At 44.1% G+C, this 15,110-nt stretch overlaps 1 protein-coding gene and 1 long non-coding RNA gene across 2 annotated transcripts; one reads left to right on the forward strand and one right to left on the reverse strand.

Annotated features, from left to right (window-relative positions):
- Nucleotides 1-253: 253 nt before the first annotated feature.
- LOC129053068 (embryonic testis differentiation protein homolog B) lies at nt 254-2,152 on the reverse strand. The gene is made up of 2 exons (XM_054545113.1): nt 1,722-2,152; nt 254-606 (listed from the first exon to the last, which is right to left on the reverse strand). Exons 1-2 carry the CDS (start codon nt 1,844-1,846, stop codon nt 378-380), a joined length of 354 nt encoding a protein of 117 aa, XP_054401088.1. The 5' UTR covers nt 1,847-2,152; the 3' UTR covers nt 254-377.
- LOC103889109 (uncharacterized) lies at nt 480-4,878 on the forward strand. Its single transcript, XR_653493.3, has 2 exons — nt 480-1,954; nt 4,521-4,878. It is a non-coding gene; the product is annotated as an uncharacterized LOC103889109 (long non-coding RNA).
- The last annotated feature ends 10,232 nt before the right edge of the window (nt 4,879-15,110 follow it).

Raw genomic sequence — 15,110 nt, forward strand, 5'->3', positions numbered from 1 at the left:
TCTCTTCAAAATGGCTAGGGAGAAGAGTCTTTGGTCCTTGAATGCCAAGTACTACATCACTTTGACTTTGCAGTGTTTTTCAGATTGATGGTGGGAGAGATCTGGTGTGCAGCATGATCTCACCCTCTCCCCTGGGTCTAAGCACCCCTGCCCAGCGTGTTAGGATGAACAGAAGCCCCTTCCAGTGTAACCCAAGAACACCCTGTCAGCAAACACACATCCAACCTAAAGGAGTGAAATGACAGACTGTTTTAATGACTCAAGCATGGGAGGAGTTTATTGTTCTAATTATGTTTAATTTCTCAAAAATCTGGGTAGGCTTCAGCATGTAAGCCACATGACTTTTTGTCCAAGGCCATGTCCACCCTGGAGTTGCTTTATGACAGCATCCATATCCATCTTGACAGGTCGATGTCACTTCTGTGCCTGCCCAGTTGTCTGTTGATTAAAAAGATCAGCACATTTTCGGTGGGCTTCTTGCGTTTGAAAGATTTGTCTGACTTCTTGATGTTCAGTGCGGGCTCCCTGGGACTGCCTTTAGGGAGTTCTTTATCCATGACGTGTTGACTCCACCCAACCTCAGTAAAACAGCACGACTGAGGAAGCCTGAAAAAGATGATGTATTCTAGGTAACCAAGTGTACCCAGCATCCTCTTCCTCACTGGCACAAAACCACACACACACACACACACACACACACACACACTGCTACCAGCAGTGGTCACAGAAGGTTGCTTTGGGTCATCATCTGATTTGAAGCACCAACCATATTGTTTCTTCTATCTGTCTTACACATGGGGCTGTGCAGCAGCCTGATGGGACCCGGCACATTAAGGACACACTATTGCATCACTCTAATCATTACCTGACACACACAGGCTTGTTAGATTGTACTCAAAACACTACCTCATAGCTCAAGTGTCATTGTAATTCTTATATCCACACTAATTTTAACTCAGTTCTATGTTGCTCTTTTTCAGAGCTGCCTTCTTCTCACCTCTGAGTTTTCCCTGTACCTGGGATATGGGCTTCCTTCTGAACTCCATTATTCATGTTATGCAGAGTAATTTTCTTTGGTAAATCTATCCATAACAAAGTTCAGTACTTTACATTTGCATTTCTTCATTCTACAACTTACAGGCTGCTATAATTTGTTTCCTCATTCCAAATCTCTTTATGTGACTTTAGCTTCAAATAGGATTTGCCTCCTTTGAAAATCACTGGTGAAGCAGGTATGAATCTTACTCCAAACCCCTGTGTAAGAAATAACTGGACATTCTCAAGTACTACCTAGTTTCTGTTTCTAAGGTCCATCCTGCTGATTTTCCATCCTGGGAACGTAATCACAGTGGCTTAAAGATTGTACTCACCTCTGATGCCTGGCCCTGCCTCATCCCCAAAAACCCAGTTCTGCATTTCATTTGAATCCAGCACAGTGCCAAGGCTAGGGGTGGATGCCCACTGTGTTCTCTATTTTGACCTCCCAAGAGAGACTAAAAGACTTGCCCAAGTAACAGGGAGGTGAGATTGGAACTGAGAAAGCCTGTATCTGAAGCTCCTGCTTTTACCCACTGCTCTATAGTGTCTCTGTATCAATTTGAACAAATGACTCTCTGATAACCTCCCCCCACTACCAAACAGGGTTGGAGTTTATCAGGTAGGTTAGTTAGTTAATGGCGCAAAAGGATGCTCTACGATCTTGGTATATCAGGATATTTTACCTGTGAGACCACTCAGGTTTCTTCTGAAGAAAGATCTGGACCAGAGGGTAAACAGTAACAGCTTGGCACTCCCTCTCTTTCCTTGAGTCCCAGGGCCTGATTGGCTCAGCACCAAGTGAAGTCATAATTACTATGGTGACTCACAATTGTCCTCAGAACCTAGTGCCAACAGTCTGCAAGATTCAAACACTGGCCACCATCCCTGGCTTCCTTCTGGTTCAAGCCTGAATAAGGTGAGTGGAAGTTGCTGGGAGAGGAGGTGGGTATATCCTGTGGCTGGGTGCCATCTGCGTGTCTCCTTCCTAGACAGAACCCTCAACTACCGTGGCCTCAGAGCTTGTTCCTGGCTCGTATAAAATCCATTAAAATTTCTCCTTTGTGTAAATAAACAGCACCCATTGCATCTTGCCTTGTCCCCTGGGTAGTGATGAGCAAGTTTGTCCGCTATGTTCCAATCCAGTAGTTAGTTCCAGGTCGAACTTTCTACTTGCTTCTCAATCTTGCATCCATCTTTGGTCATGACTCTGCAAGTACTCCTTCTATAATACACAATTCATGTAAATGGAGTGTTTAGTTGCAGAAATTGAACACTGCAATTAAACATTGCTGTGTCTCCCACACTTATCTAAACCCTCCCAAAGCTCAGTGCAGTGGAGCCCCTCCCAAAGCTCAATGCAGTGCAGCTTCACACCTTTATTCTGTGGACCTGGGATGCAGGTGGGCTTTTAATGCTTTGGAAAATCTTGTGCTAAAACTGGACCAGTTCCTTGAGACATACTCATATGTCTCAAGCCATATTCCCTTCCAAGTCTCTGATATGGAATAACTACATTGTTGCCATTAAAGTGTGACCCATGTGGGTATTGTCTAGATGCTGGACATGGATTTTCCAGGCTGTCAGAGGGATAACGGTGAGGACAGCGCTTTGTGTTTTTTGTAGTGTGGTTCTCATGAGGAACTAAAATGACTATTATGAGATGTGGCTTGCCTCCACACTGGCTGCCCACTCAGTCTTATGTAAGAACTGAGGAAATTGACGTTAGTATAAAGTGACCCAGGTCGCACACTCCCTTTCTTGAGTGGCAGGGAAGAAAGGCTCACTCCTCCAGGTTTTCTCCTAGCCCCCGTAGAACCATATAAAGACCCTGAGGCCATGTTCAGTGTTCTAAACAATTTGGAGAGGGAAGAGAACAACATATTGATGTATTTTATTAACAAAGAAAGTGGAAAACTGTCTTTCTTTTAAGGAATTGACATCCTAGAAATCCAAGTCAGTCACCTAGGAAATAGACCAGGAGAGGCTGATTGAGAGAAGTTAAATGCATAAAAACTTTGCATACTAGGTCAGGCACAGTGGCTCTCACCTATAATCCCAGCACTTTGGAAGGCTGAGGGGAGTGGATCCCTTGAGCCCAGGAGTTCAAGACCTCCAGTTGGCCTTGGGTCATATCCAGCATGCTCCAACTGTAAGACAAAAAGCCCCTAAGGCAGAGAGTCATGGTGATTGCCATAAGCAGCCCTGTAGATGCAAAGATGAGATGTAGCTCTGCAGGGCCAGAGTCTAAATACATAAGTCAGTGTCAGAATCTTTTTGGCACTGTCTGTTCCTTAAATAGGTCAGTACTCACCGTTTGTGAAAATTTTCATTGAACTGGAGCTACGTTTCCTTTCTATAGATAGCATGTTTTAATTTTTTTTTAAAGTGACCCAGGTCACACACTCCCTTTCTTGAGTGGCAGGGAAGGAAGGCTCAGTCCTCCAGGTTTTCTCCTGGCCACATAGAACCGTGTAAAGACCCTGAGGCCATATTCATTGTCCTAAATAATTTGGAGAGGGAAGATAACTTATTGGTGTATTTTATTAACAAAGAAAGTGGAAAACTATCTTTCTCTTAAGGAACTGACATCCTAGAAATCCAAGGCAATCACCTAGGAAACAGGTCAGGAGAGGCTGATTGATAGAAGTTAAATGCGTAAAAACTTTGCATACTAGGTGAGGCACAGTGGCTCTCGCCTATAATCCCAGCACTTTGGAAGGCTGAGGAGGGTGGAGCGCTTGAGCCCAGGAGTTCAAGACCAGCCTGGGCAACATAAGGAGACCCCCATCTCTACAATAAAAATAAATGAATACATAAATAAATTAAAAATTTGCACAGTCTTCCAATAAATAGGGAATATCATAGATTTAAGCTATCCTATTTACATCGGTTGCAAACGTTATGAAACACCTAGAAAAATAATGAAGATAAAAATAAGGAAAACACACATGCCACTTTTTATGAGCCTTCAGTTTGAATAGTCACATAATATTTTAAAATACTACATTTTTCTTAAGAGGAAGATCAATTTTTGCAATGGCATCAATTCGCTTCTAAATAAATCAGTATATCTAGTACAATCCTAATCATCATTTCCAGCAGAATTTTGAGTGTGTGGGTAACTGCAAGATCAGATGAAATTATATTCCAAAAAAATGTGAAAGATTATGCAAGAGGGGTAGCTTGTCATTCTGGACTCAAAACTTACTCTGTAGTATTGGTGAATGAGACAAGAATTGATAGACATGTCCATGGACCAACGAAGAGATTCTAGAAATGTACTCATGCATATGTGGAACTCAAAGAAATTTAAAAATCACAAGTTGCCACAAAGCTGACTTTTATGATCGTGTGTGTGTGTGTGTGTGTGTGTGTGCGTGCACATGCACGCATGTGTGTTAGGGAGGAGAAGTGCAGGGAGGCTTCCGGGGCTACTTGATGCTTCTCCTTCAGGTAATTCTAGATTCCATCAACTTTCACAGATCTCTTTTCTGTGCTGTCTTCCTGAAGCCATCTGTGGAGTCAAGCAGTCATGGCTCAGGGACACTCTGAAGTAGGTCCCAGCACATCTGCACGGAACATCAGAAGGAAGGTGGATGAATACTTAAGACCCAGCCTGGCCTCTAAATCCGTGCTGAGCGTTTTACTCAGTAGACAGCTTGGGAATCATAGAAATGATGCGGATCTGACAGAGTGGCTGTGGACACTGACGCAAGCCATACCAGGGTGGACCTGGCCTTTGCCAACACGCCACACAATCAACCCACCTCTGCTCCCTGGGGAGCATGGAAAATCCAAGAAAATGGTGTGGATCAATAAATCCTTCCCCTGATGCAACCATTACAAGTGGAAGCTGTGTTCTCACTGCTTTTGGCTGGACATGGTCTTTGATCACCTGGTTTCTTGACTTCTGACCCGTCTCTGTGTAACCCGAGGCCACAGCAGATGAACTTTACCTACTCCCCCCCGAGAAGGTGTTTACTAACGTTGTAGAGTCTGGGGATGTTGGAGACACGAGGGGCCCTGTTTAGAGAAGCTGGAAGGGCAGCTGAGTGGACACGTGGAGAGGCCCTGCAACCCTAAATTTCTAGGGGGAGGGGCCTATAAGGAGCCCACTTAGAGGTCTTGATTTGCCTCCCTTGAAGTTTGGGGGAGAGCATGGGTAGAAATTGAAATCAAATAAATTTAAAATGAGAGTGGCTTGCAGAGTGGGGAGGGAATTCTCGCAAGAGATATACTTCTTCAATTGAGAAAAAAAGAAAGGGAGCTAAAGAGGTAACCAGAAATGCCCAGGAAATAAAGAATGGTCTTTCAAGTGTTGGTGCAAAATAACTTTGAGCCTACAATTCTACTTCTAGCCAGACATTCAAGTTCGAGGATAAATTAGCATACAAGGTGTTCAAGTGTGGATTCCCTGGAAATAGACCCTGAGGCACACTTGTGAGTAGAAAACACTTACTTGGCAGGGAGTCCCAGATAGCACAGGTAAGGGTGTGGGGAGGTGAGACATACAAGGGATGCAGCCAATTTAAGTGGGAGGAATAAGCTAGCAGGTTTCCACTGTGGGCGATTGGAGCTAATTCCCAGGGGGACCCTATGGGAGACTTTGTAGAACACTCACCTCACATTCATCCCAGGTGCAGAATGAGATGGCTTGGGGGTATTTAGCCACCAAATACCCAACCATTCTTGTTAAAGTACTTCCCCCATGGGAGATATAAATCCCTGTCACCTTCAGTTGGCCTTGGGTCATATCCAGCATGCTCTAAGGGTGAGACAAAAAGCCCCCAACGCAGAGCGTCATGGCGATTGCCATAAGCAGCCCTACAGATGGAAAGGTGAGACCTAGCTCTGTAGGGCCAGTGTCTAGATATATAAGTCAGTGTCAGAATCTTTTTGGCACTGTCTGTTCCTTAAATAGTTCAATACTCACCGTTTGTGAAAATTTTCATTGAACTGGAGCTACATTTCCTGTCTATAGACAGCATGTTTTAAGTGTTTTGCCAATTATCAATTTTAATTGGAAACTGATTGCAGGACCTCTGTCCCAGAGAATTGTGAGATACATGTTTAGCCATCGAAGGAGCATTATAGACATCAAAATCTTCCCCTTGGGGAAAAGAAAGCAGGATTTTTGTAGTGTGTCCTGCCTGCAGATGTGCCATGCCGGGTGTTAGGCACAGGTCTCTGCCTGGGATTTCATGGAGATCTTGGGCTGCATTTGTCAGAAACTCTATTCTTGCCATTCAGCCTAGTGGAATCCAAGCTGCAGCGTCTCACCTCTTACTGAGGGGTTCCTCAGCACGTGGAATTCCAAGAGCCTCCTCCTCTCCAGGTCTCCCATAGCAGCTGGAAATTTATTCATGTCCCTATCATTACTTTCTCTATGGAACGGGATGAGTTGCTGGTTAGGTTGCCCCCACCCACCTATGCCTATCCAGGCCCACGCTCAGTACACTGTCCCCATAGTGGGTGCCCCTATCCCCAGGGATTCTTGGAAATGCTGTTCTGGGTGGTGACTCCATTTCAGCACTGACATAGCCACTGGCAGCAACAGATGGCCTTCTCAAGCTTGTGTTGGGAGTCTAGTAATGAATCCTTTTTGTCGCAGTTCAGATGGGACTCGCAATGCCCAGCTCCACTGGTGTTGCTTTTCACCTTTCTTCTGTCTCCAGTCTTACGAGTCATTGATTATTGAAGAAATGCCAAGAAGCTGCAACAACTTCCAGCTGCCCTCTCTGAGCACAGTGTTAGGTGACTGGGGTCTCCTGTTCAGTTGAAGGGCTCCAGTTGAATGTCTTCTGGATTAGCTTTAAAAGAGTTGAATTAGACCAGGCATAGTCCCCATTAACAGCAATGCAAGCTATGGCAGCTTGGAAAGAGGCTATACTTAAGCGGGATCCAATTCGCAGAGAGAAAACCAAGAGGGAGATTCAGAGCATGACCAGGGCAGTGTCAGTCAAAGCAAATTTGAGAAGGGAAAGGATCTTTGGAGTCTCACTGCCCATCCTTTATGTCAAATACCCCTTTTCACCACATTACATTATTCAATTATATTTCTGAAACTGTTTCATGGAATACTAGATCTGTGAGATGTTGATAACTGTCCTGTAAACAATGTACTCTCTTGGCCAGTATGTTTGGGCAACTGTTCTGTGCTATATCTCCCAATGGGTGCTATACGAAGTCCATCAGTGTTGAAGACTCCAAGAAGCCCTCGTGCACTCCTTTATCACTCCTCCTACTCTTCCCCTTACTCTGTCTATTCATCTTCCTCTCCTCCTTCCCCAGCCTCTCTTCCTCTCCCTCCTCTTTTGTCTCTTCTTCTTCCTCAGGAGGCTATCTGGATACAGAGAGAGCTTAAATAAGATGACTGCACAAGAAGGATGGACCTGCCTCTTGACTCTCTCATTTCCCTTGACCTTTGGATGTTGGCCATTGTCTGCCCTACACCTGTGGTGGATATAATTGATTCTGCCTGGCCCTAGGCATACACTGGCGTCTGAGGCTGGTGTCTGCCGTTGCTGTTGTGGCTTGCAATTAGGAGAGTTGCACGCTTTGGGTCTTCCTCTTTTCTGTCCCTGGCCTCATTTTGTTGATCTGTTCTCTCAACTCTTCTGTGGAGTCTCTTTCTGGACCTGCAGCTATAACTCATCTATGCTACAAACGACTCATGGGGGACCCCAGGGCACCATGTCAGAACCTTGCTTTCCTAAGTGCCAGGATGTCATTTCTGAGCTCCTGTTGCCTCCTCCTGTTGGAGTGGAGTGCTGAGAGCAGGTCTCCTTCCCAGGATGTGGGGCCAGGTGCTTTTCTGCTCTGGGTTTCCCCTGTCTTGAATCTCAGTTCACGTTTCCTGTTCCAATATGCTTCCCTTTCTTTGCAAGCCTCTCAATACTTCACCATTTCCTTCCAGTGTCACTGCGTACAGTTATGCATACAGATGTGTGTGTGTGTTGCATACAGGGGTGGGTGTGTGTGTGTGTGTGTGTGTGTGTGTCTGTGTGTGTCTGGGTAGAAACTTCTGTAAGAGCCCAGTGGTTGAGTTGAGACGGTTATGGGAGCTACAGACACCAGGTGCTCTGGGGCTGGCCAGGGGCTTGGGTGGGGAAGTGCAGTGATGGGAGTGGGGCTGGGGTCAAGCAGGTGTAAAACCCTGCGAAGCCCCTCTTGGTGAGTCTGTCAGGGGAAGGGGACAGGCATCCAGTGGGAAAGAGTGGGACAGGAGTAAGGGCAGCATCTACAGTGCTGAGCTTTCCAGGAAGAAAGAAGCAAATTCTCTAAGCATGCAAAATATTTCAAAATTTAAAAGTTGAAGGGTAAGTTAAAAATAAAAATAAAAGTCAGGGATTAGGCCAACGTCAAAACATTGCACTGAGGTTCGTAAATTCTCCTGGGGGTGTATAGAAGAACATTTCTAAGATTGCTTGAATGGGTACTGGGTTAGACAAATAAGTTAATGGATGTGTGATGGTAGAAGCCAGATTTCTCACTCTTGGTGAGGAAAGTTAGTGAAGCAAATGGGACAGCTACAATGACTCATGTGATAAGGGATTAGAGTTGGAGAGATTGGTATGAATTCATGCTTATGTTAATATAGATAAAGAAGGGTAGATGTAGAAACATTTATAGGTATGTGTGTACACAAGATGTATTAGTGTCCTATTGCTGCTGTAACAAATTTCCACAAGTGTAGCGGCTTTAAACAAACAAAAATTTACCTTAGAGTCTGGAGTTCAGAGGTCTAACATCAGGTTGCTGGTTAGGGCTATGCTCTTTCTGGAGACTTTAGGGCAGAGTTCAATTCCTTGCTTTTTTCAGCTTCTAGGATCGGCCTGGCTTCCTTGTTTCATTATTCCTTGCTGGCATCACTCCAACTTCTTTCCATAGTAGTATCTCCTACTATGCACTCTGATCCCTCTGCCTCCCTCTTAAAAGTCTCTGTGGTTCATGTATTTGGGGATTAAAGAAGGAAGAGAAGGGACTGTGAAAGACAGTCACACAGAAGCTATACTGGGACCGTGCTTGGACAGGGTTGTATGAGAGGCAAAGTCTCTGCAAGACACCTTCCAGAGACAGCAGCGTGGGGCCACCACCCAGAAGGGGATGAGGGTAAGGGGATTTCTGAGAAAGAGGAGGAAACCAGAGAGGGGGCTTACATGAGTAGGTGATGTCATCAGCAGCAAGGTGGGGAGTTCTCTGGGTCACAGAGCTTTGAAGGGCAGCAGTGGTTGGGGGGTCTTTTATAGCTATTGTGTTTGTCTTTTCTATGGTTAGCGGATATTGGGAGCAGTTTTGTGAGAGATGGAAAATAGGTACGTTCTAAAGGACTTAAAAATACGTTTTCAGATTATATTTAAAGAGACTGAATATATGAGAATGTGAGTTTGGCACCAGTGGGCTTTGAGGCAATAGTCCTAGCCTGCTGTGAAGAAGTAAACTACATGGGGATCATTTTAGGCCGATAGACAGGGTGCGTTTCTGGCTCATTTATAGAACATGACGCTTGTGATTATATGAGGCCCACTCCCATAATCTGGGATAATCTCCTCATGTCACGATCTTTAACTTAATCATATTTGAAACGTTCTTTTTTCGTGTAAGGTAACATATTCACAGGTTATGGGGATTGTGAAGTAGACATCACTGGGGGATCACTACTTACCTACCACACATTAGTCACCTGGCACACACATGATTTCTTGCTCTGTCAGCTGAGAGAGCCAAGAAGCAATGACACCCAAGTAGTAATGAGCACACCTAGAGCCCAAACCTTGGTTTCTAATGTCATCCAACAATAAAAGGAACCAGGGCTCTTTGGCTAAATGACTGATTCCAAGGCTGAGCCTGGGATTGTACAATATGAGCCTGGAGAATCTTGTAATACCAGTAAGCATACACACAAACACACACACAATGATGGGAGTGTGGCAAAGAGACACAGGAGCCTGCTGAAAGTGCTCCCAATGGCTAAAGCTGGAGCAAGCTGAGCAACAGAACAGATACAGTGCTTTTGGATTATAACTTAAAATACAAAATAAATATTCTTGGGTCCATACTGATATAAATAAATAGGGTGAAGAGACAAATCTCCTTTGCAGAATAATTCCAATTTTTCGCAGATATTTTACCCGAGATGAGGTAGAAAAGAACTCTCCCCTCCTTCAGCATATGCCGTGCATAGTAACCTCCTTCCAAAGAGTAGAATATGGAAAGGCAGAAAAACATACCTTTACTGCTGAGAAACCTGAGACACACGACCTCAGCTAGATGACCAAGGTTGAACTTAACTGTCATGTCGTGTGGATTGTATGCTCTCTTGACAGGGGGTGATGAGAATGACACTTACTTTCTTGGTCTTCCTCTCGAAAACCTGTAACCCCAGTGTCATCATGAGAAAATCACCTGGCAAATCCCGGTTGAAAGACATTCTACAAAATACCTGGCCAGTAGTCATCAAAGCTGTCAAGAGTCATCAGAAACAAGGGAAGTCTGAGAAACTATCACAACCAAGAGCACCCTAAGACGGCATGATTATGAAATATAATGTAGCATCCTGTATGTGAGGCTGAAACAGAAAAAGGACATTTGATTAAAATGGAGGAAATCTGAATAAAGTGAGGGCTTTGGGTCATAATAATGTATTAGGATCGGTTCACTAACCGTAAGAAATGCTAATGACACTTTAGTGCAAGATGCATAGGGGAAACTGGGTGAGGGATATGAGGGACCTCTCTGTACTATCTTCACAACTTTTACATAAATATAAATCTCTTTTAAGGTAAAATGTCTAGATAAAACAAGCAACAACAAGAAGGCCACTGCCAAATCTAGTCTGAAGACAACAAAACAAGAACATTGCCCAAGTCACAAAAGGCGCCAAACACCTGCCATCCTGGCTGATGCGAGTGACTACTCCTTCTGTACCAACAATAGCTTTTTTCAAATCTTCGTTCCTCTAGGATAAGCTTTACAAATATACCCAGTCACAAAATTACCCCCCACTTCCTGACAGCATCCAATCCAGAGCCAAACCCTGCTTCAGGAAACCCTCCTCTAAATCACCTAGCTGAAGCCCAGATCTTATTTCTTTCTAACACTCTCTTCCTGAGAGTCTCCATGGTTCCCTCATGCCTTGCAGTCTCCTTTTGTTCTTTGAGTAATGAACTCAACTTGTTCATCAAGCAATAAACTGTACTCAGAAAGTTGAGCTTGTTTAACTACAGGTGTATTCCTGGTGGTCTTTGACTGCAGAGTGGTGACAAGGTTAAGAAAGTGCCTCTAGCTTCTTGAAAAACCATTTTACCTCCCTGGAGACATCTTTACCTTTCAAAGTTTCCCCATCTTCATGTGGCCTGTTCAACCCTAGTTTTGGACCTTTCCCCCGGCTGCCTTTATTCCTTTGGCATCAACCTTGCTCTCATCTTTAACTTTGCGTTTTTGAAAAACTCTCTTCAAAAATTGTCCAGCATCTGATCCAACCACACATGTTCTGCTCCACTAAATGGCTCTCTGCTGTCCTTGGCTGTACATGCTCACAGGAACCTAGGAGGATTTCCTATGCATGGGCAGTCTCCACTGGGAAAACAGTTGACCAAGCCAGTGGTTGGAGAAGGCATAGCGGTGTTGACTCACCACTGTGGGCATGTAATTACATGGCTGTATTTCCACCTGCCTGCCATCTTCCTGGATCATTTACCTTCAGGCCACACTGGGCAATTACTTATAAAATATGAACACCTTAAATGTCTATCAGGAGGTGCCTGTCTGAATAGATTTTGGTGAATCCATTCAGTGGATTACCTTGTAGCCATTAAAAAACATGTGGTGGATTTCTGTATGGTAATGCATAAAGATGGCCACACACATCATTACAAGAAGAAAGCAAGCAAGTTGGAAGTGCATACACTGCACACCCTGTGACCCCAGTTCTACAAACAATAGCTTTTTTAGTGTTTAAATATTTGGATGGATACATAATAAATAACATGCGGCCACAATGGAGTGTAACTGGAGAGAGAGACAATGTGATTTTTCCTCTGGGGGCTGTACATTTGATTGGTTTTCTATGAGCACTGAAATGCTTCCTGTCACATTACATATAATCGATGCATAGAATCCAGGGTAAAATTATATGGAACAACAGAAAATATGACCAGCTAAGTGTTAGAGGGGGCCTTTGATCTTTTTCCTCATAACTGGTATAAACAAAAATTGTTAAAATCCCACCCACCAAGTGAGATATCTATCTGTATTCCCACTTTGAACTTTCCATTTGTAAGGGGGTTATCCATCAAGATGCTTGCCCTGTTTGCTTTCCCCAAGTAAACATATATCCAGACTGTGTTCGACAATGGATCCATGGCCGTGTGAGGTAGCAATTTTGTACTCGGATCCTTGTCATCGCCTTGACACATTCACTCGCCTGTCCCCCTTGCCAGGGGGTTATCAGTTGGGATCAACTCACATGTCTATCATCAGGGGCCTGTCTGAATGAACTCTGGTGAATCCGTTCTGTGGATGACACAACATTCATTGAAAGCAATGTGATGGATTTTTGTGTGCTAATGTGCAATGAAGCCCATGTACATTCTAAAACGAAAAAAGCAAGTTTACAGGACAATGTATGTAATATGAAATTATTTTTGAAATGCCAGAGAAAACTTCTATAGCAAAATATCTGAAAGGAATCACGGAAATATCGTGACTGCCTCTAGACTTTAGAACTGGACAAGAGAGAAGTTGTGCTTTTCACTCGGTGTCCTGTATTTTGATATTTTTCAGTGAGCATTTGAACATGTTTTGTCCCCACAAATATATTCTGTAAATGTATATTTTCAGCATGAAGCAATATGGTAAAACAGAAAATGTAGCAAATTTAATGTGAAAGGGGGCCTTTTATGTTCCTCCATAACATGTACAGCTAGAAAGTGTTAAAATCTCACGCTGTGAGGTGTTTGTTTCACTCAAGTACAGAGGATTCAGAAAGTGATTTTTAAAAGCAGATTGTGATCATAGAGAAACAAATCTGTGAGGTTTTCCAACTGGGACGTGTTAATGACACAAGGCAAATGAGGAATCTTTAGCCAATATGGAAGTAAACACAGCACAGAACTCTCTTCAAAGGAAGCATAAACACACACATGCATACACAGGGCAAGCTTCAAACTAACACAGACACAGACCTTTAACTGGTGCTCAACGTCTGTCCCCTTTACCCCTAGAGAACAAAATGGAAGCAGCGCTGTCTTCTAGGACCTCGCCTCAGAATCCACACAGCTTCACTTGTGCTGTACTCTGTTAAAGCTGGCTCAACCTGTCAAGATTCAAGGACAGGGGGCATAGACCCCCCGTCTTGATGATAGGTATAGGAGCTTCCTACTGCTGTGTAACAAATGACCACAAATTTAGTGGCTTAAAACAGCACAAGTTTATTTTAGTACAGTTCTGGAAGACAGAAGTCTAAAATCAAGGTGCCAGCTGAGCCGAGTTCCTTCTGGAGGCTTTTCTGGACAAACTATTTCCTCGCCTTTTTCAGCTTCCAGAGGACACCTGCGTTGCTTGGCTCAGGGTCCCTTCCCGGCATCACTCCAAACTTTAGCTCCTGTCCTCATATGTCCTAGTACTCACTCTGACCCTCCTGTCTCCCTCTTTCAAGGTCTCTTGTAATTACATTGGATTGACCTGGATAATACTGCATAATGTCCCTAACTGAAGCCCCTTGACATGATCACATATGCACACTTCCTTTTGTGATGGAAGGTACCATATTAATCTGTTCTGGGGAACAGGTCTTGGACATCTTGAAGGGCATTTTTTCTGCCTGCCATAGATTGTTAGGACATCATTTACGGCCATCTTTAGCATAACCACAACAAAGAAAGTAACAAAGACCTGGAGACTTGTCAAGGTGCTTCAGTTGGTAAACATTTGGGAGATTTCTCATTGCTAATTATGTCATCTCTCATAATGAAGGGGAAGAATTGTAGCAAGAACCACAGATGTCCTTCACCCTTCTTTCCTGCCTTGGTGCGTTGGAGGGCTCTTTAGCATGCGGGAAATTGCCCTGAGAGTAACATCTTAGGAGGAGGAACTTCACCCTGCCCAGGATAGACCGAAGAGGGTCAGCAGGTGGAGTAGTGGAGGTCTTGCCTCTCATACTGCAGACTAGGATGAGAGGCCTCCTGTCTTTCACTGCCTGCCTTTCATACTCTCTCCTTCTTAGTGAGGGAATCTAGTTGGGAAGAGATGTCTGAAGAAGAATTTTTGTAAAATGTAATGCTGATAAGACTCAAGAGACCACTCTCAGACCTGATGATACCGTTTGACTCTTTTTAAAAGGCCTCACATTTTAGTTCTTGAAGTCATCTTCAATAATTTATACATTCCTATTCTTGTGTTCAGTATTAGAGATGCCAATTGAAAGTAATTGTCTAAAATATATCGATATGTTTGTAACATTTTAATACTCAAGATCCTTAACAATGTGAAACCAACCCTTGCTAGACCTCCGAGAAGTCCTGTCTGAACATGCAAACTGTAAACAACTGGATGGGAGAAAGGAACCCACCAACATCCCCAAACCCAACTGTCAACAACCAAGAAGTGGGGGCTGAGTGAGCTTAATATAAATGCAAAAGAGAGCCAGAGGGATGAGCTCTGGATGCATTCTACTTCACATCTGTTACAGAGGACTGGAGGACAAGAAGTAGAGGGCTGGCCCGGGTTTAAGGGTGAGCTTTGTTTATATATGGCAGTATTCAGCCCATATCACCGGGCTAGAAATGAGAAAGTGTTGCAAGAAGAAAGCCCGTGCAGTTTCCTGGAGGTGCCCATGACTGTTTCTGCTCGGGACGGCCTGTGTGCTGCAGGGGCAAGTGGACAAAGTGTAATGTCTCTCCTCCCTTACCTGATGCTGAGCCGCCTGGGGGCTGATTCTCCTGTGTATTCCTTACTTTCCTGGATTTTAGCCTAGACAACATACTTGGCATACTATGAAACCATCCCTGCTGACTCCGGGGCGGGGGGTGGGGGGAAGGGGGGAGGTCAAGGTTGCAAAAACCTTAGAGGGA

Source organism: Pongo abelii, chromosome X, assembly GCF_028885655.2.
Source record: "Pongo abelii isolate AG06213 chromosome X, NHGRI_mPonAbe1-v2.0_pri, whole genome shotgun sequence".
Lineage (NCBI taxonomy): Eukaryota > Metazoa > Chordata > Mammalia > Primates > Hominidae > Pongo > Pongo abelii.

Excerpts from the sequence above, each read along its gene's own strand:
- LOC129053068 (XM_054545113.1), bottom strand. The coding sequence starts at position 1,846 with ATGACTTCACTTGGTGCTGAGCCAATCAGGCCCTGGGACTCAAGGAAA. Across the intron at positions 607-1,721 it reads AAACCTGAGTGGTCTCACAG|GCTTCCTCAGTCGTGCTGTT; the intron begins GTAAAATATCCT and ends CATCTTTTTCAG.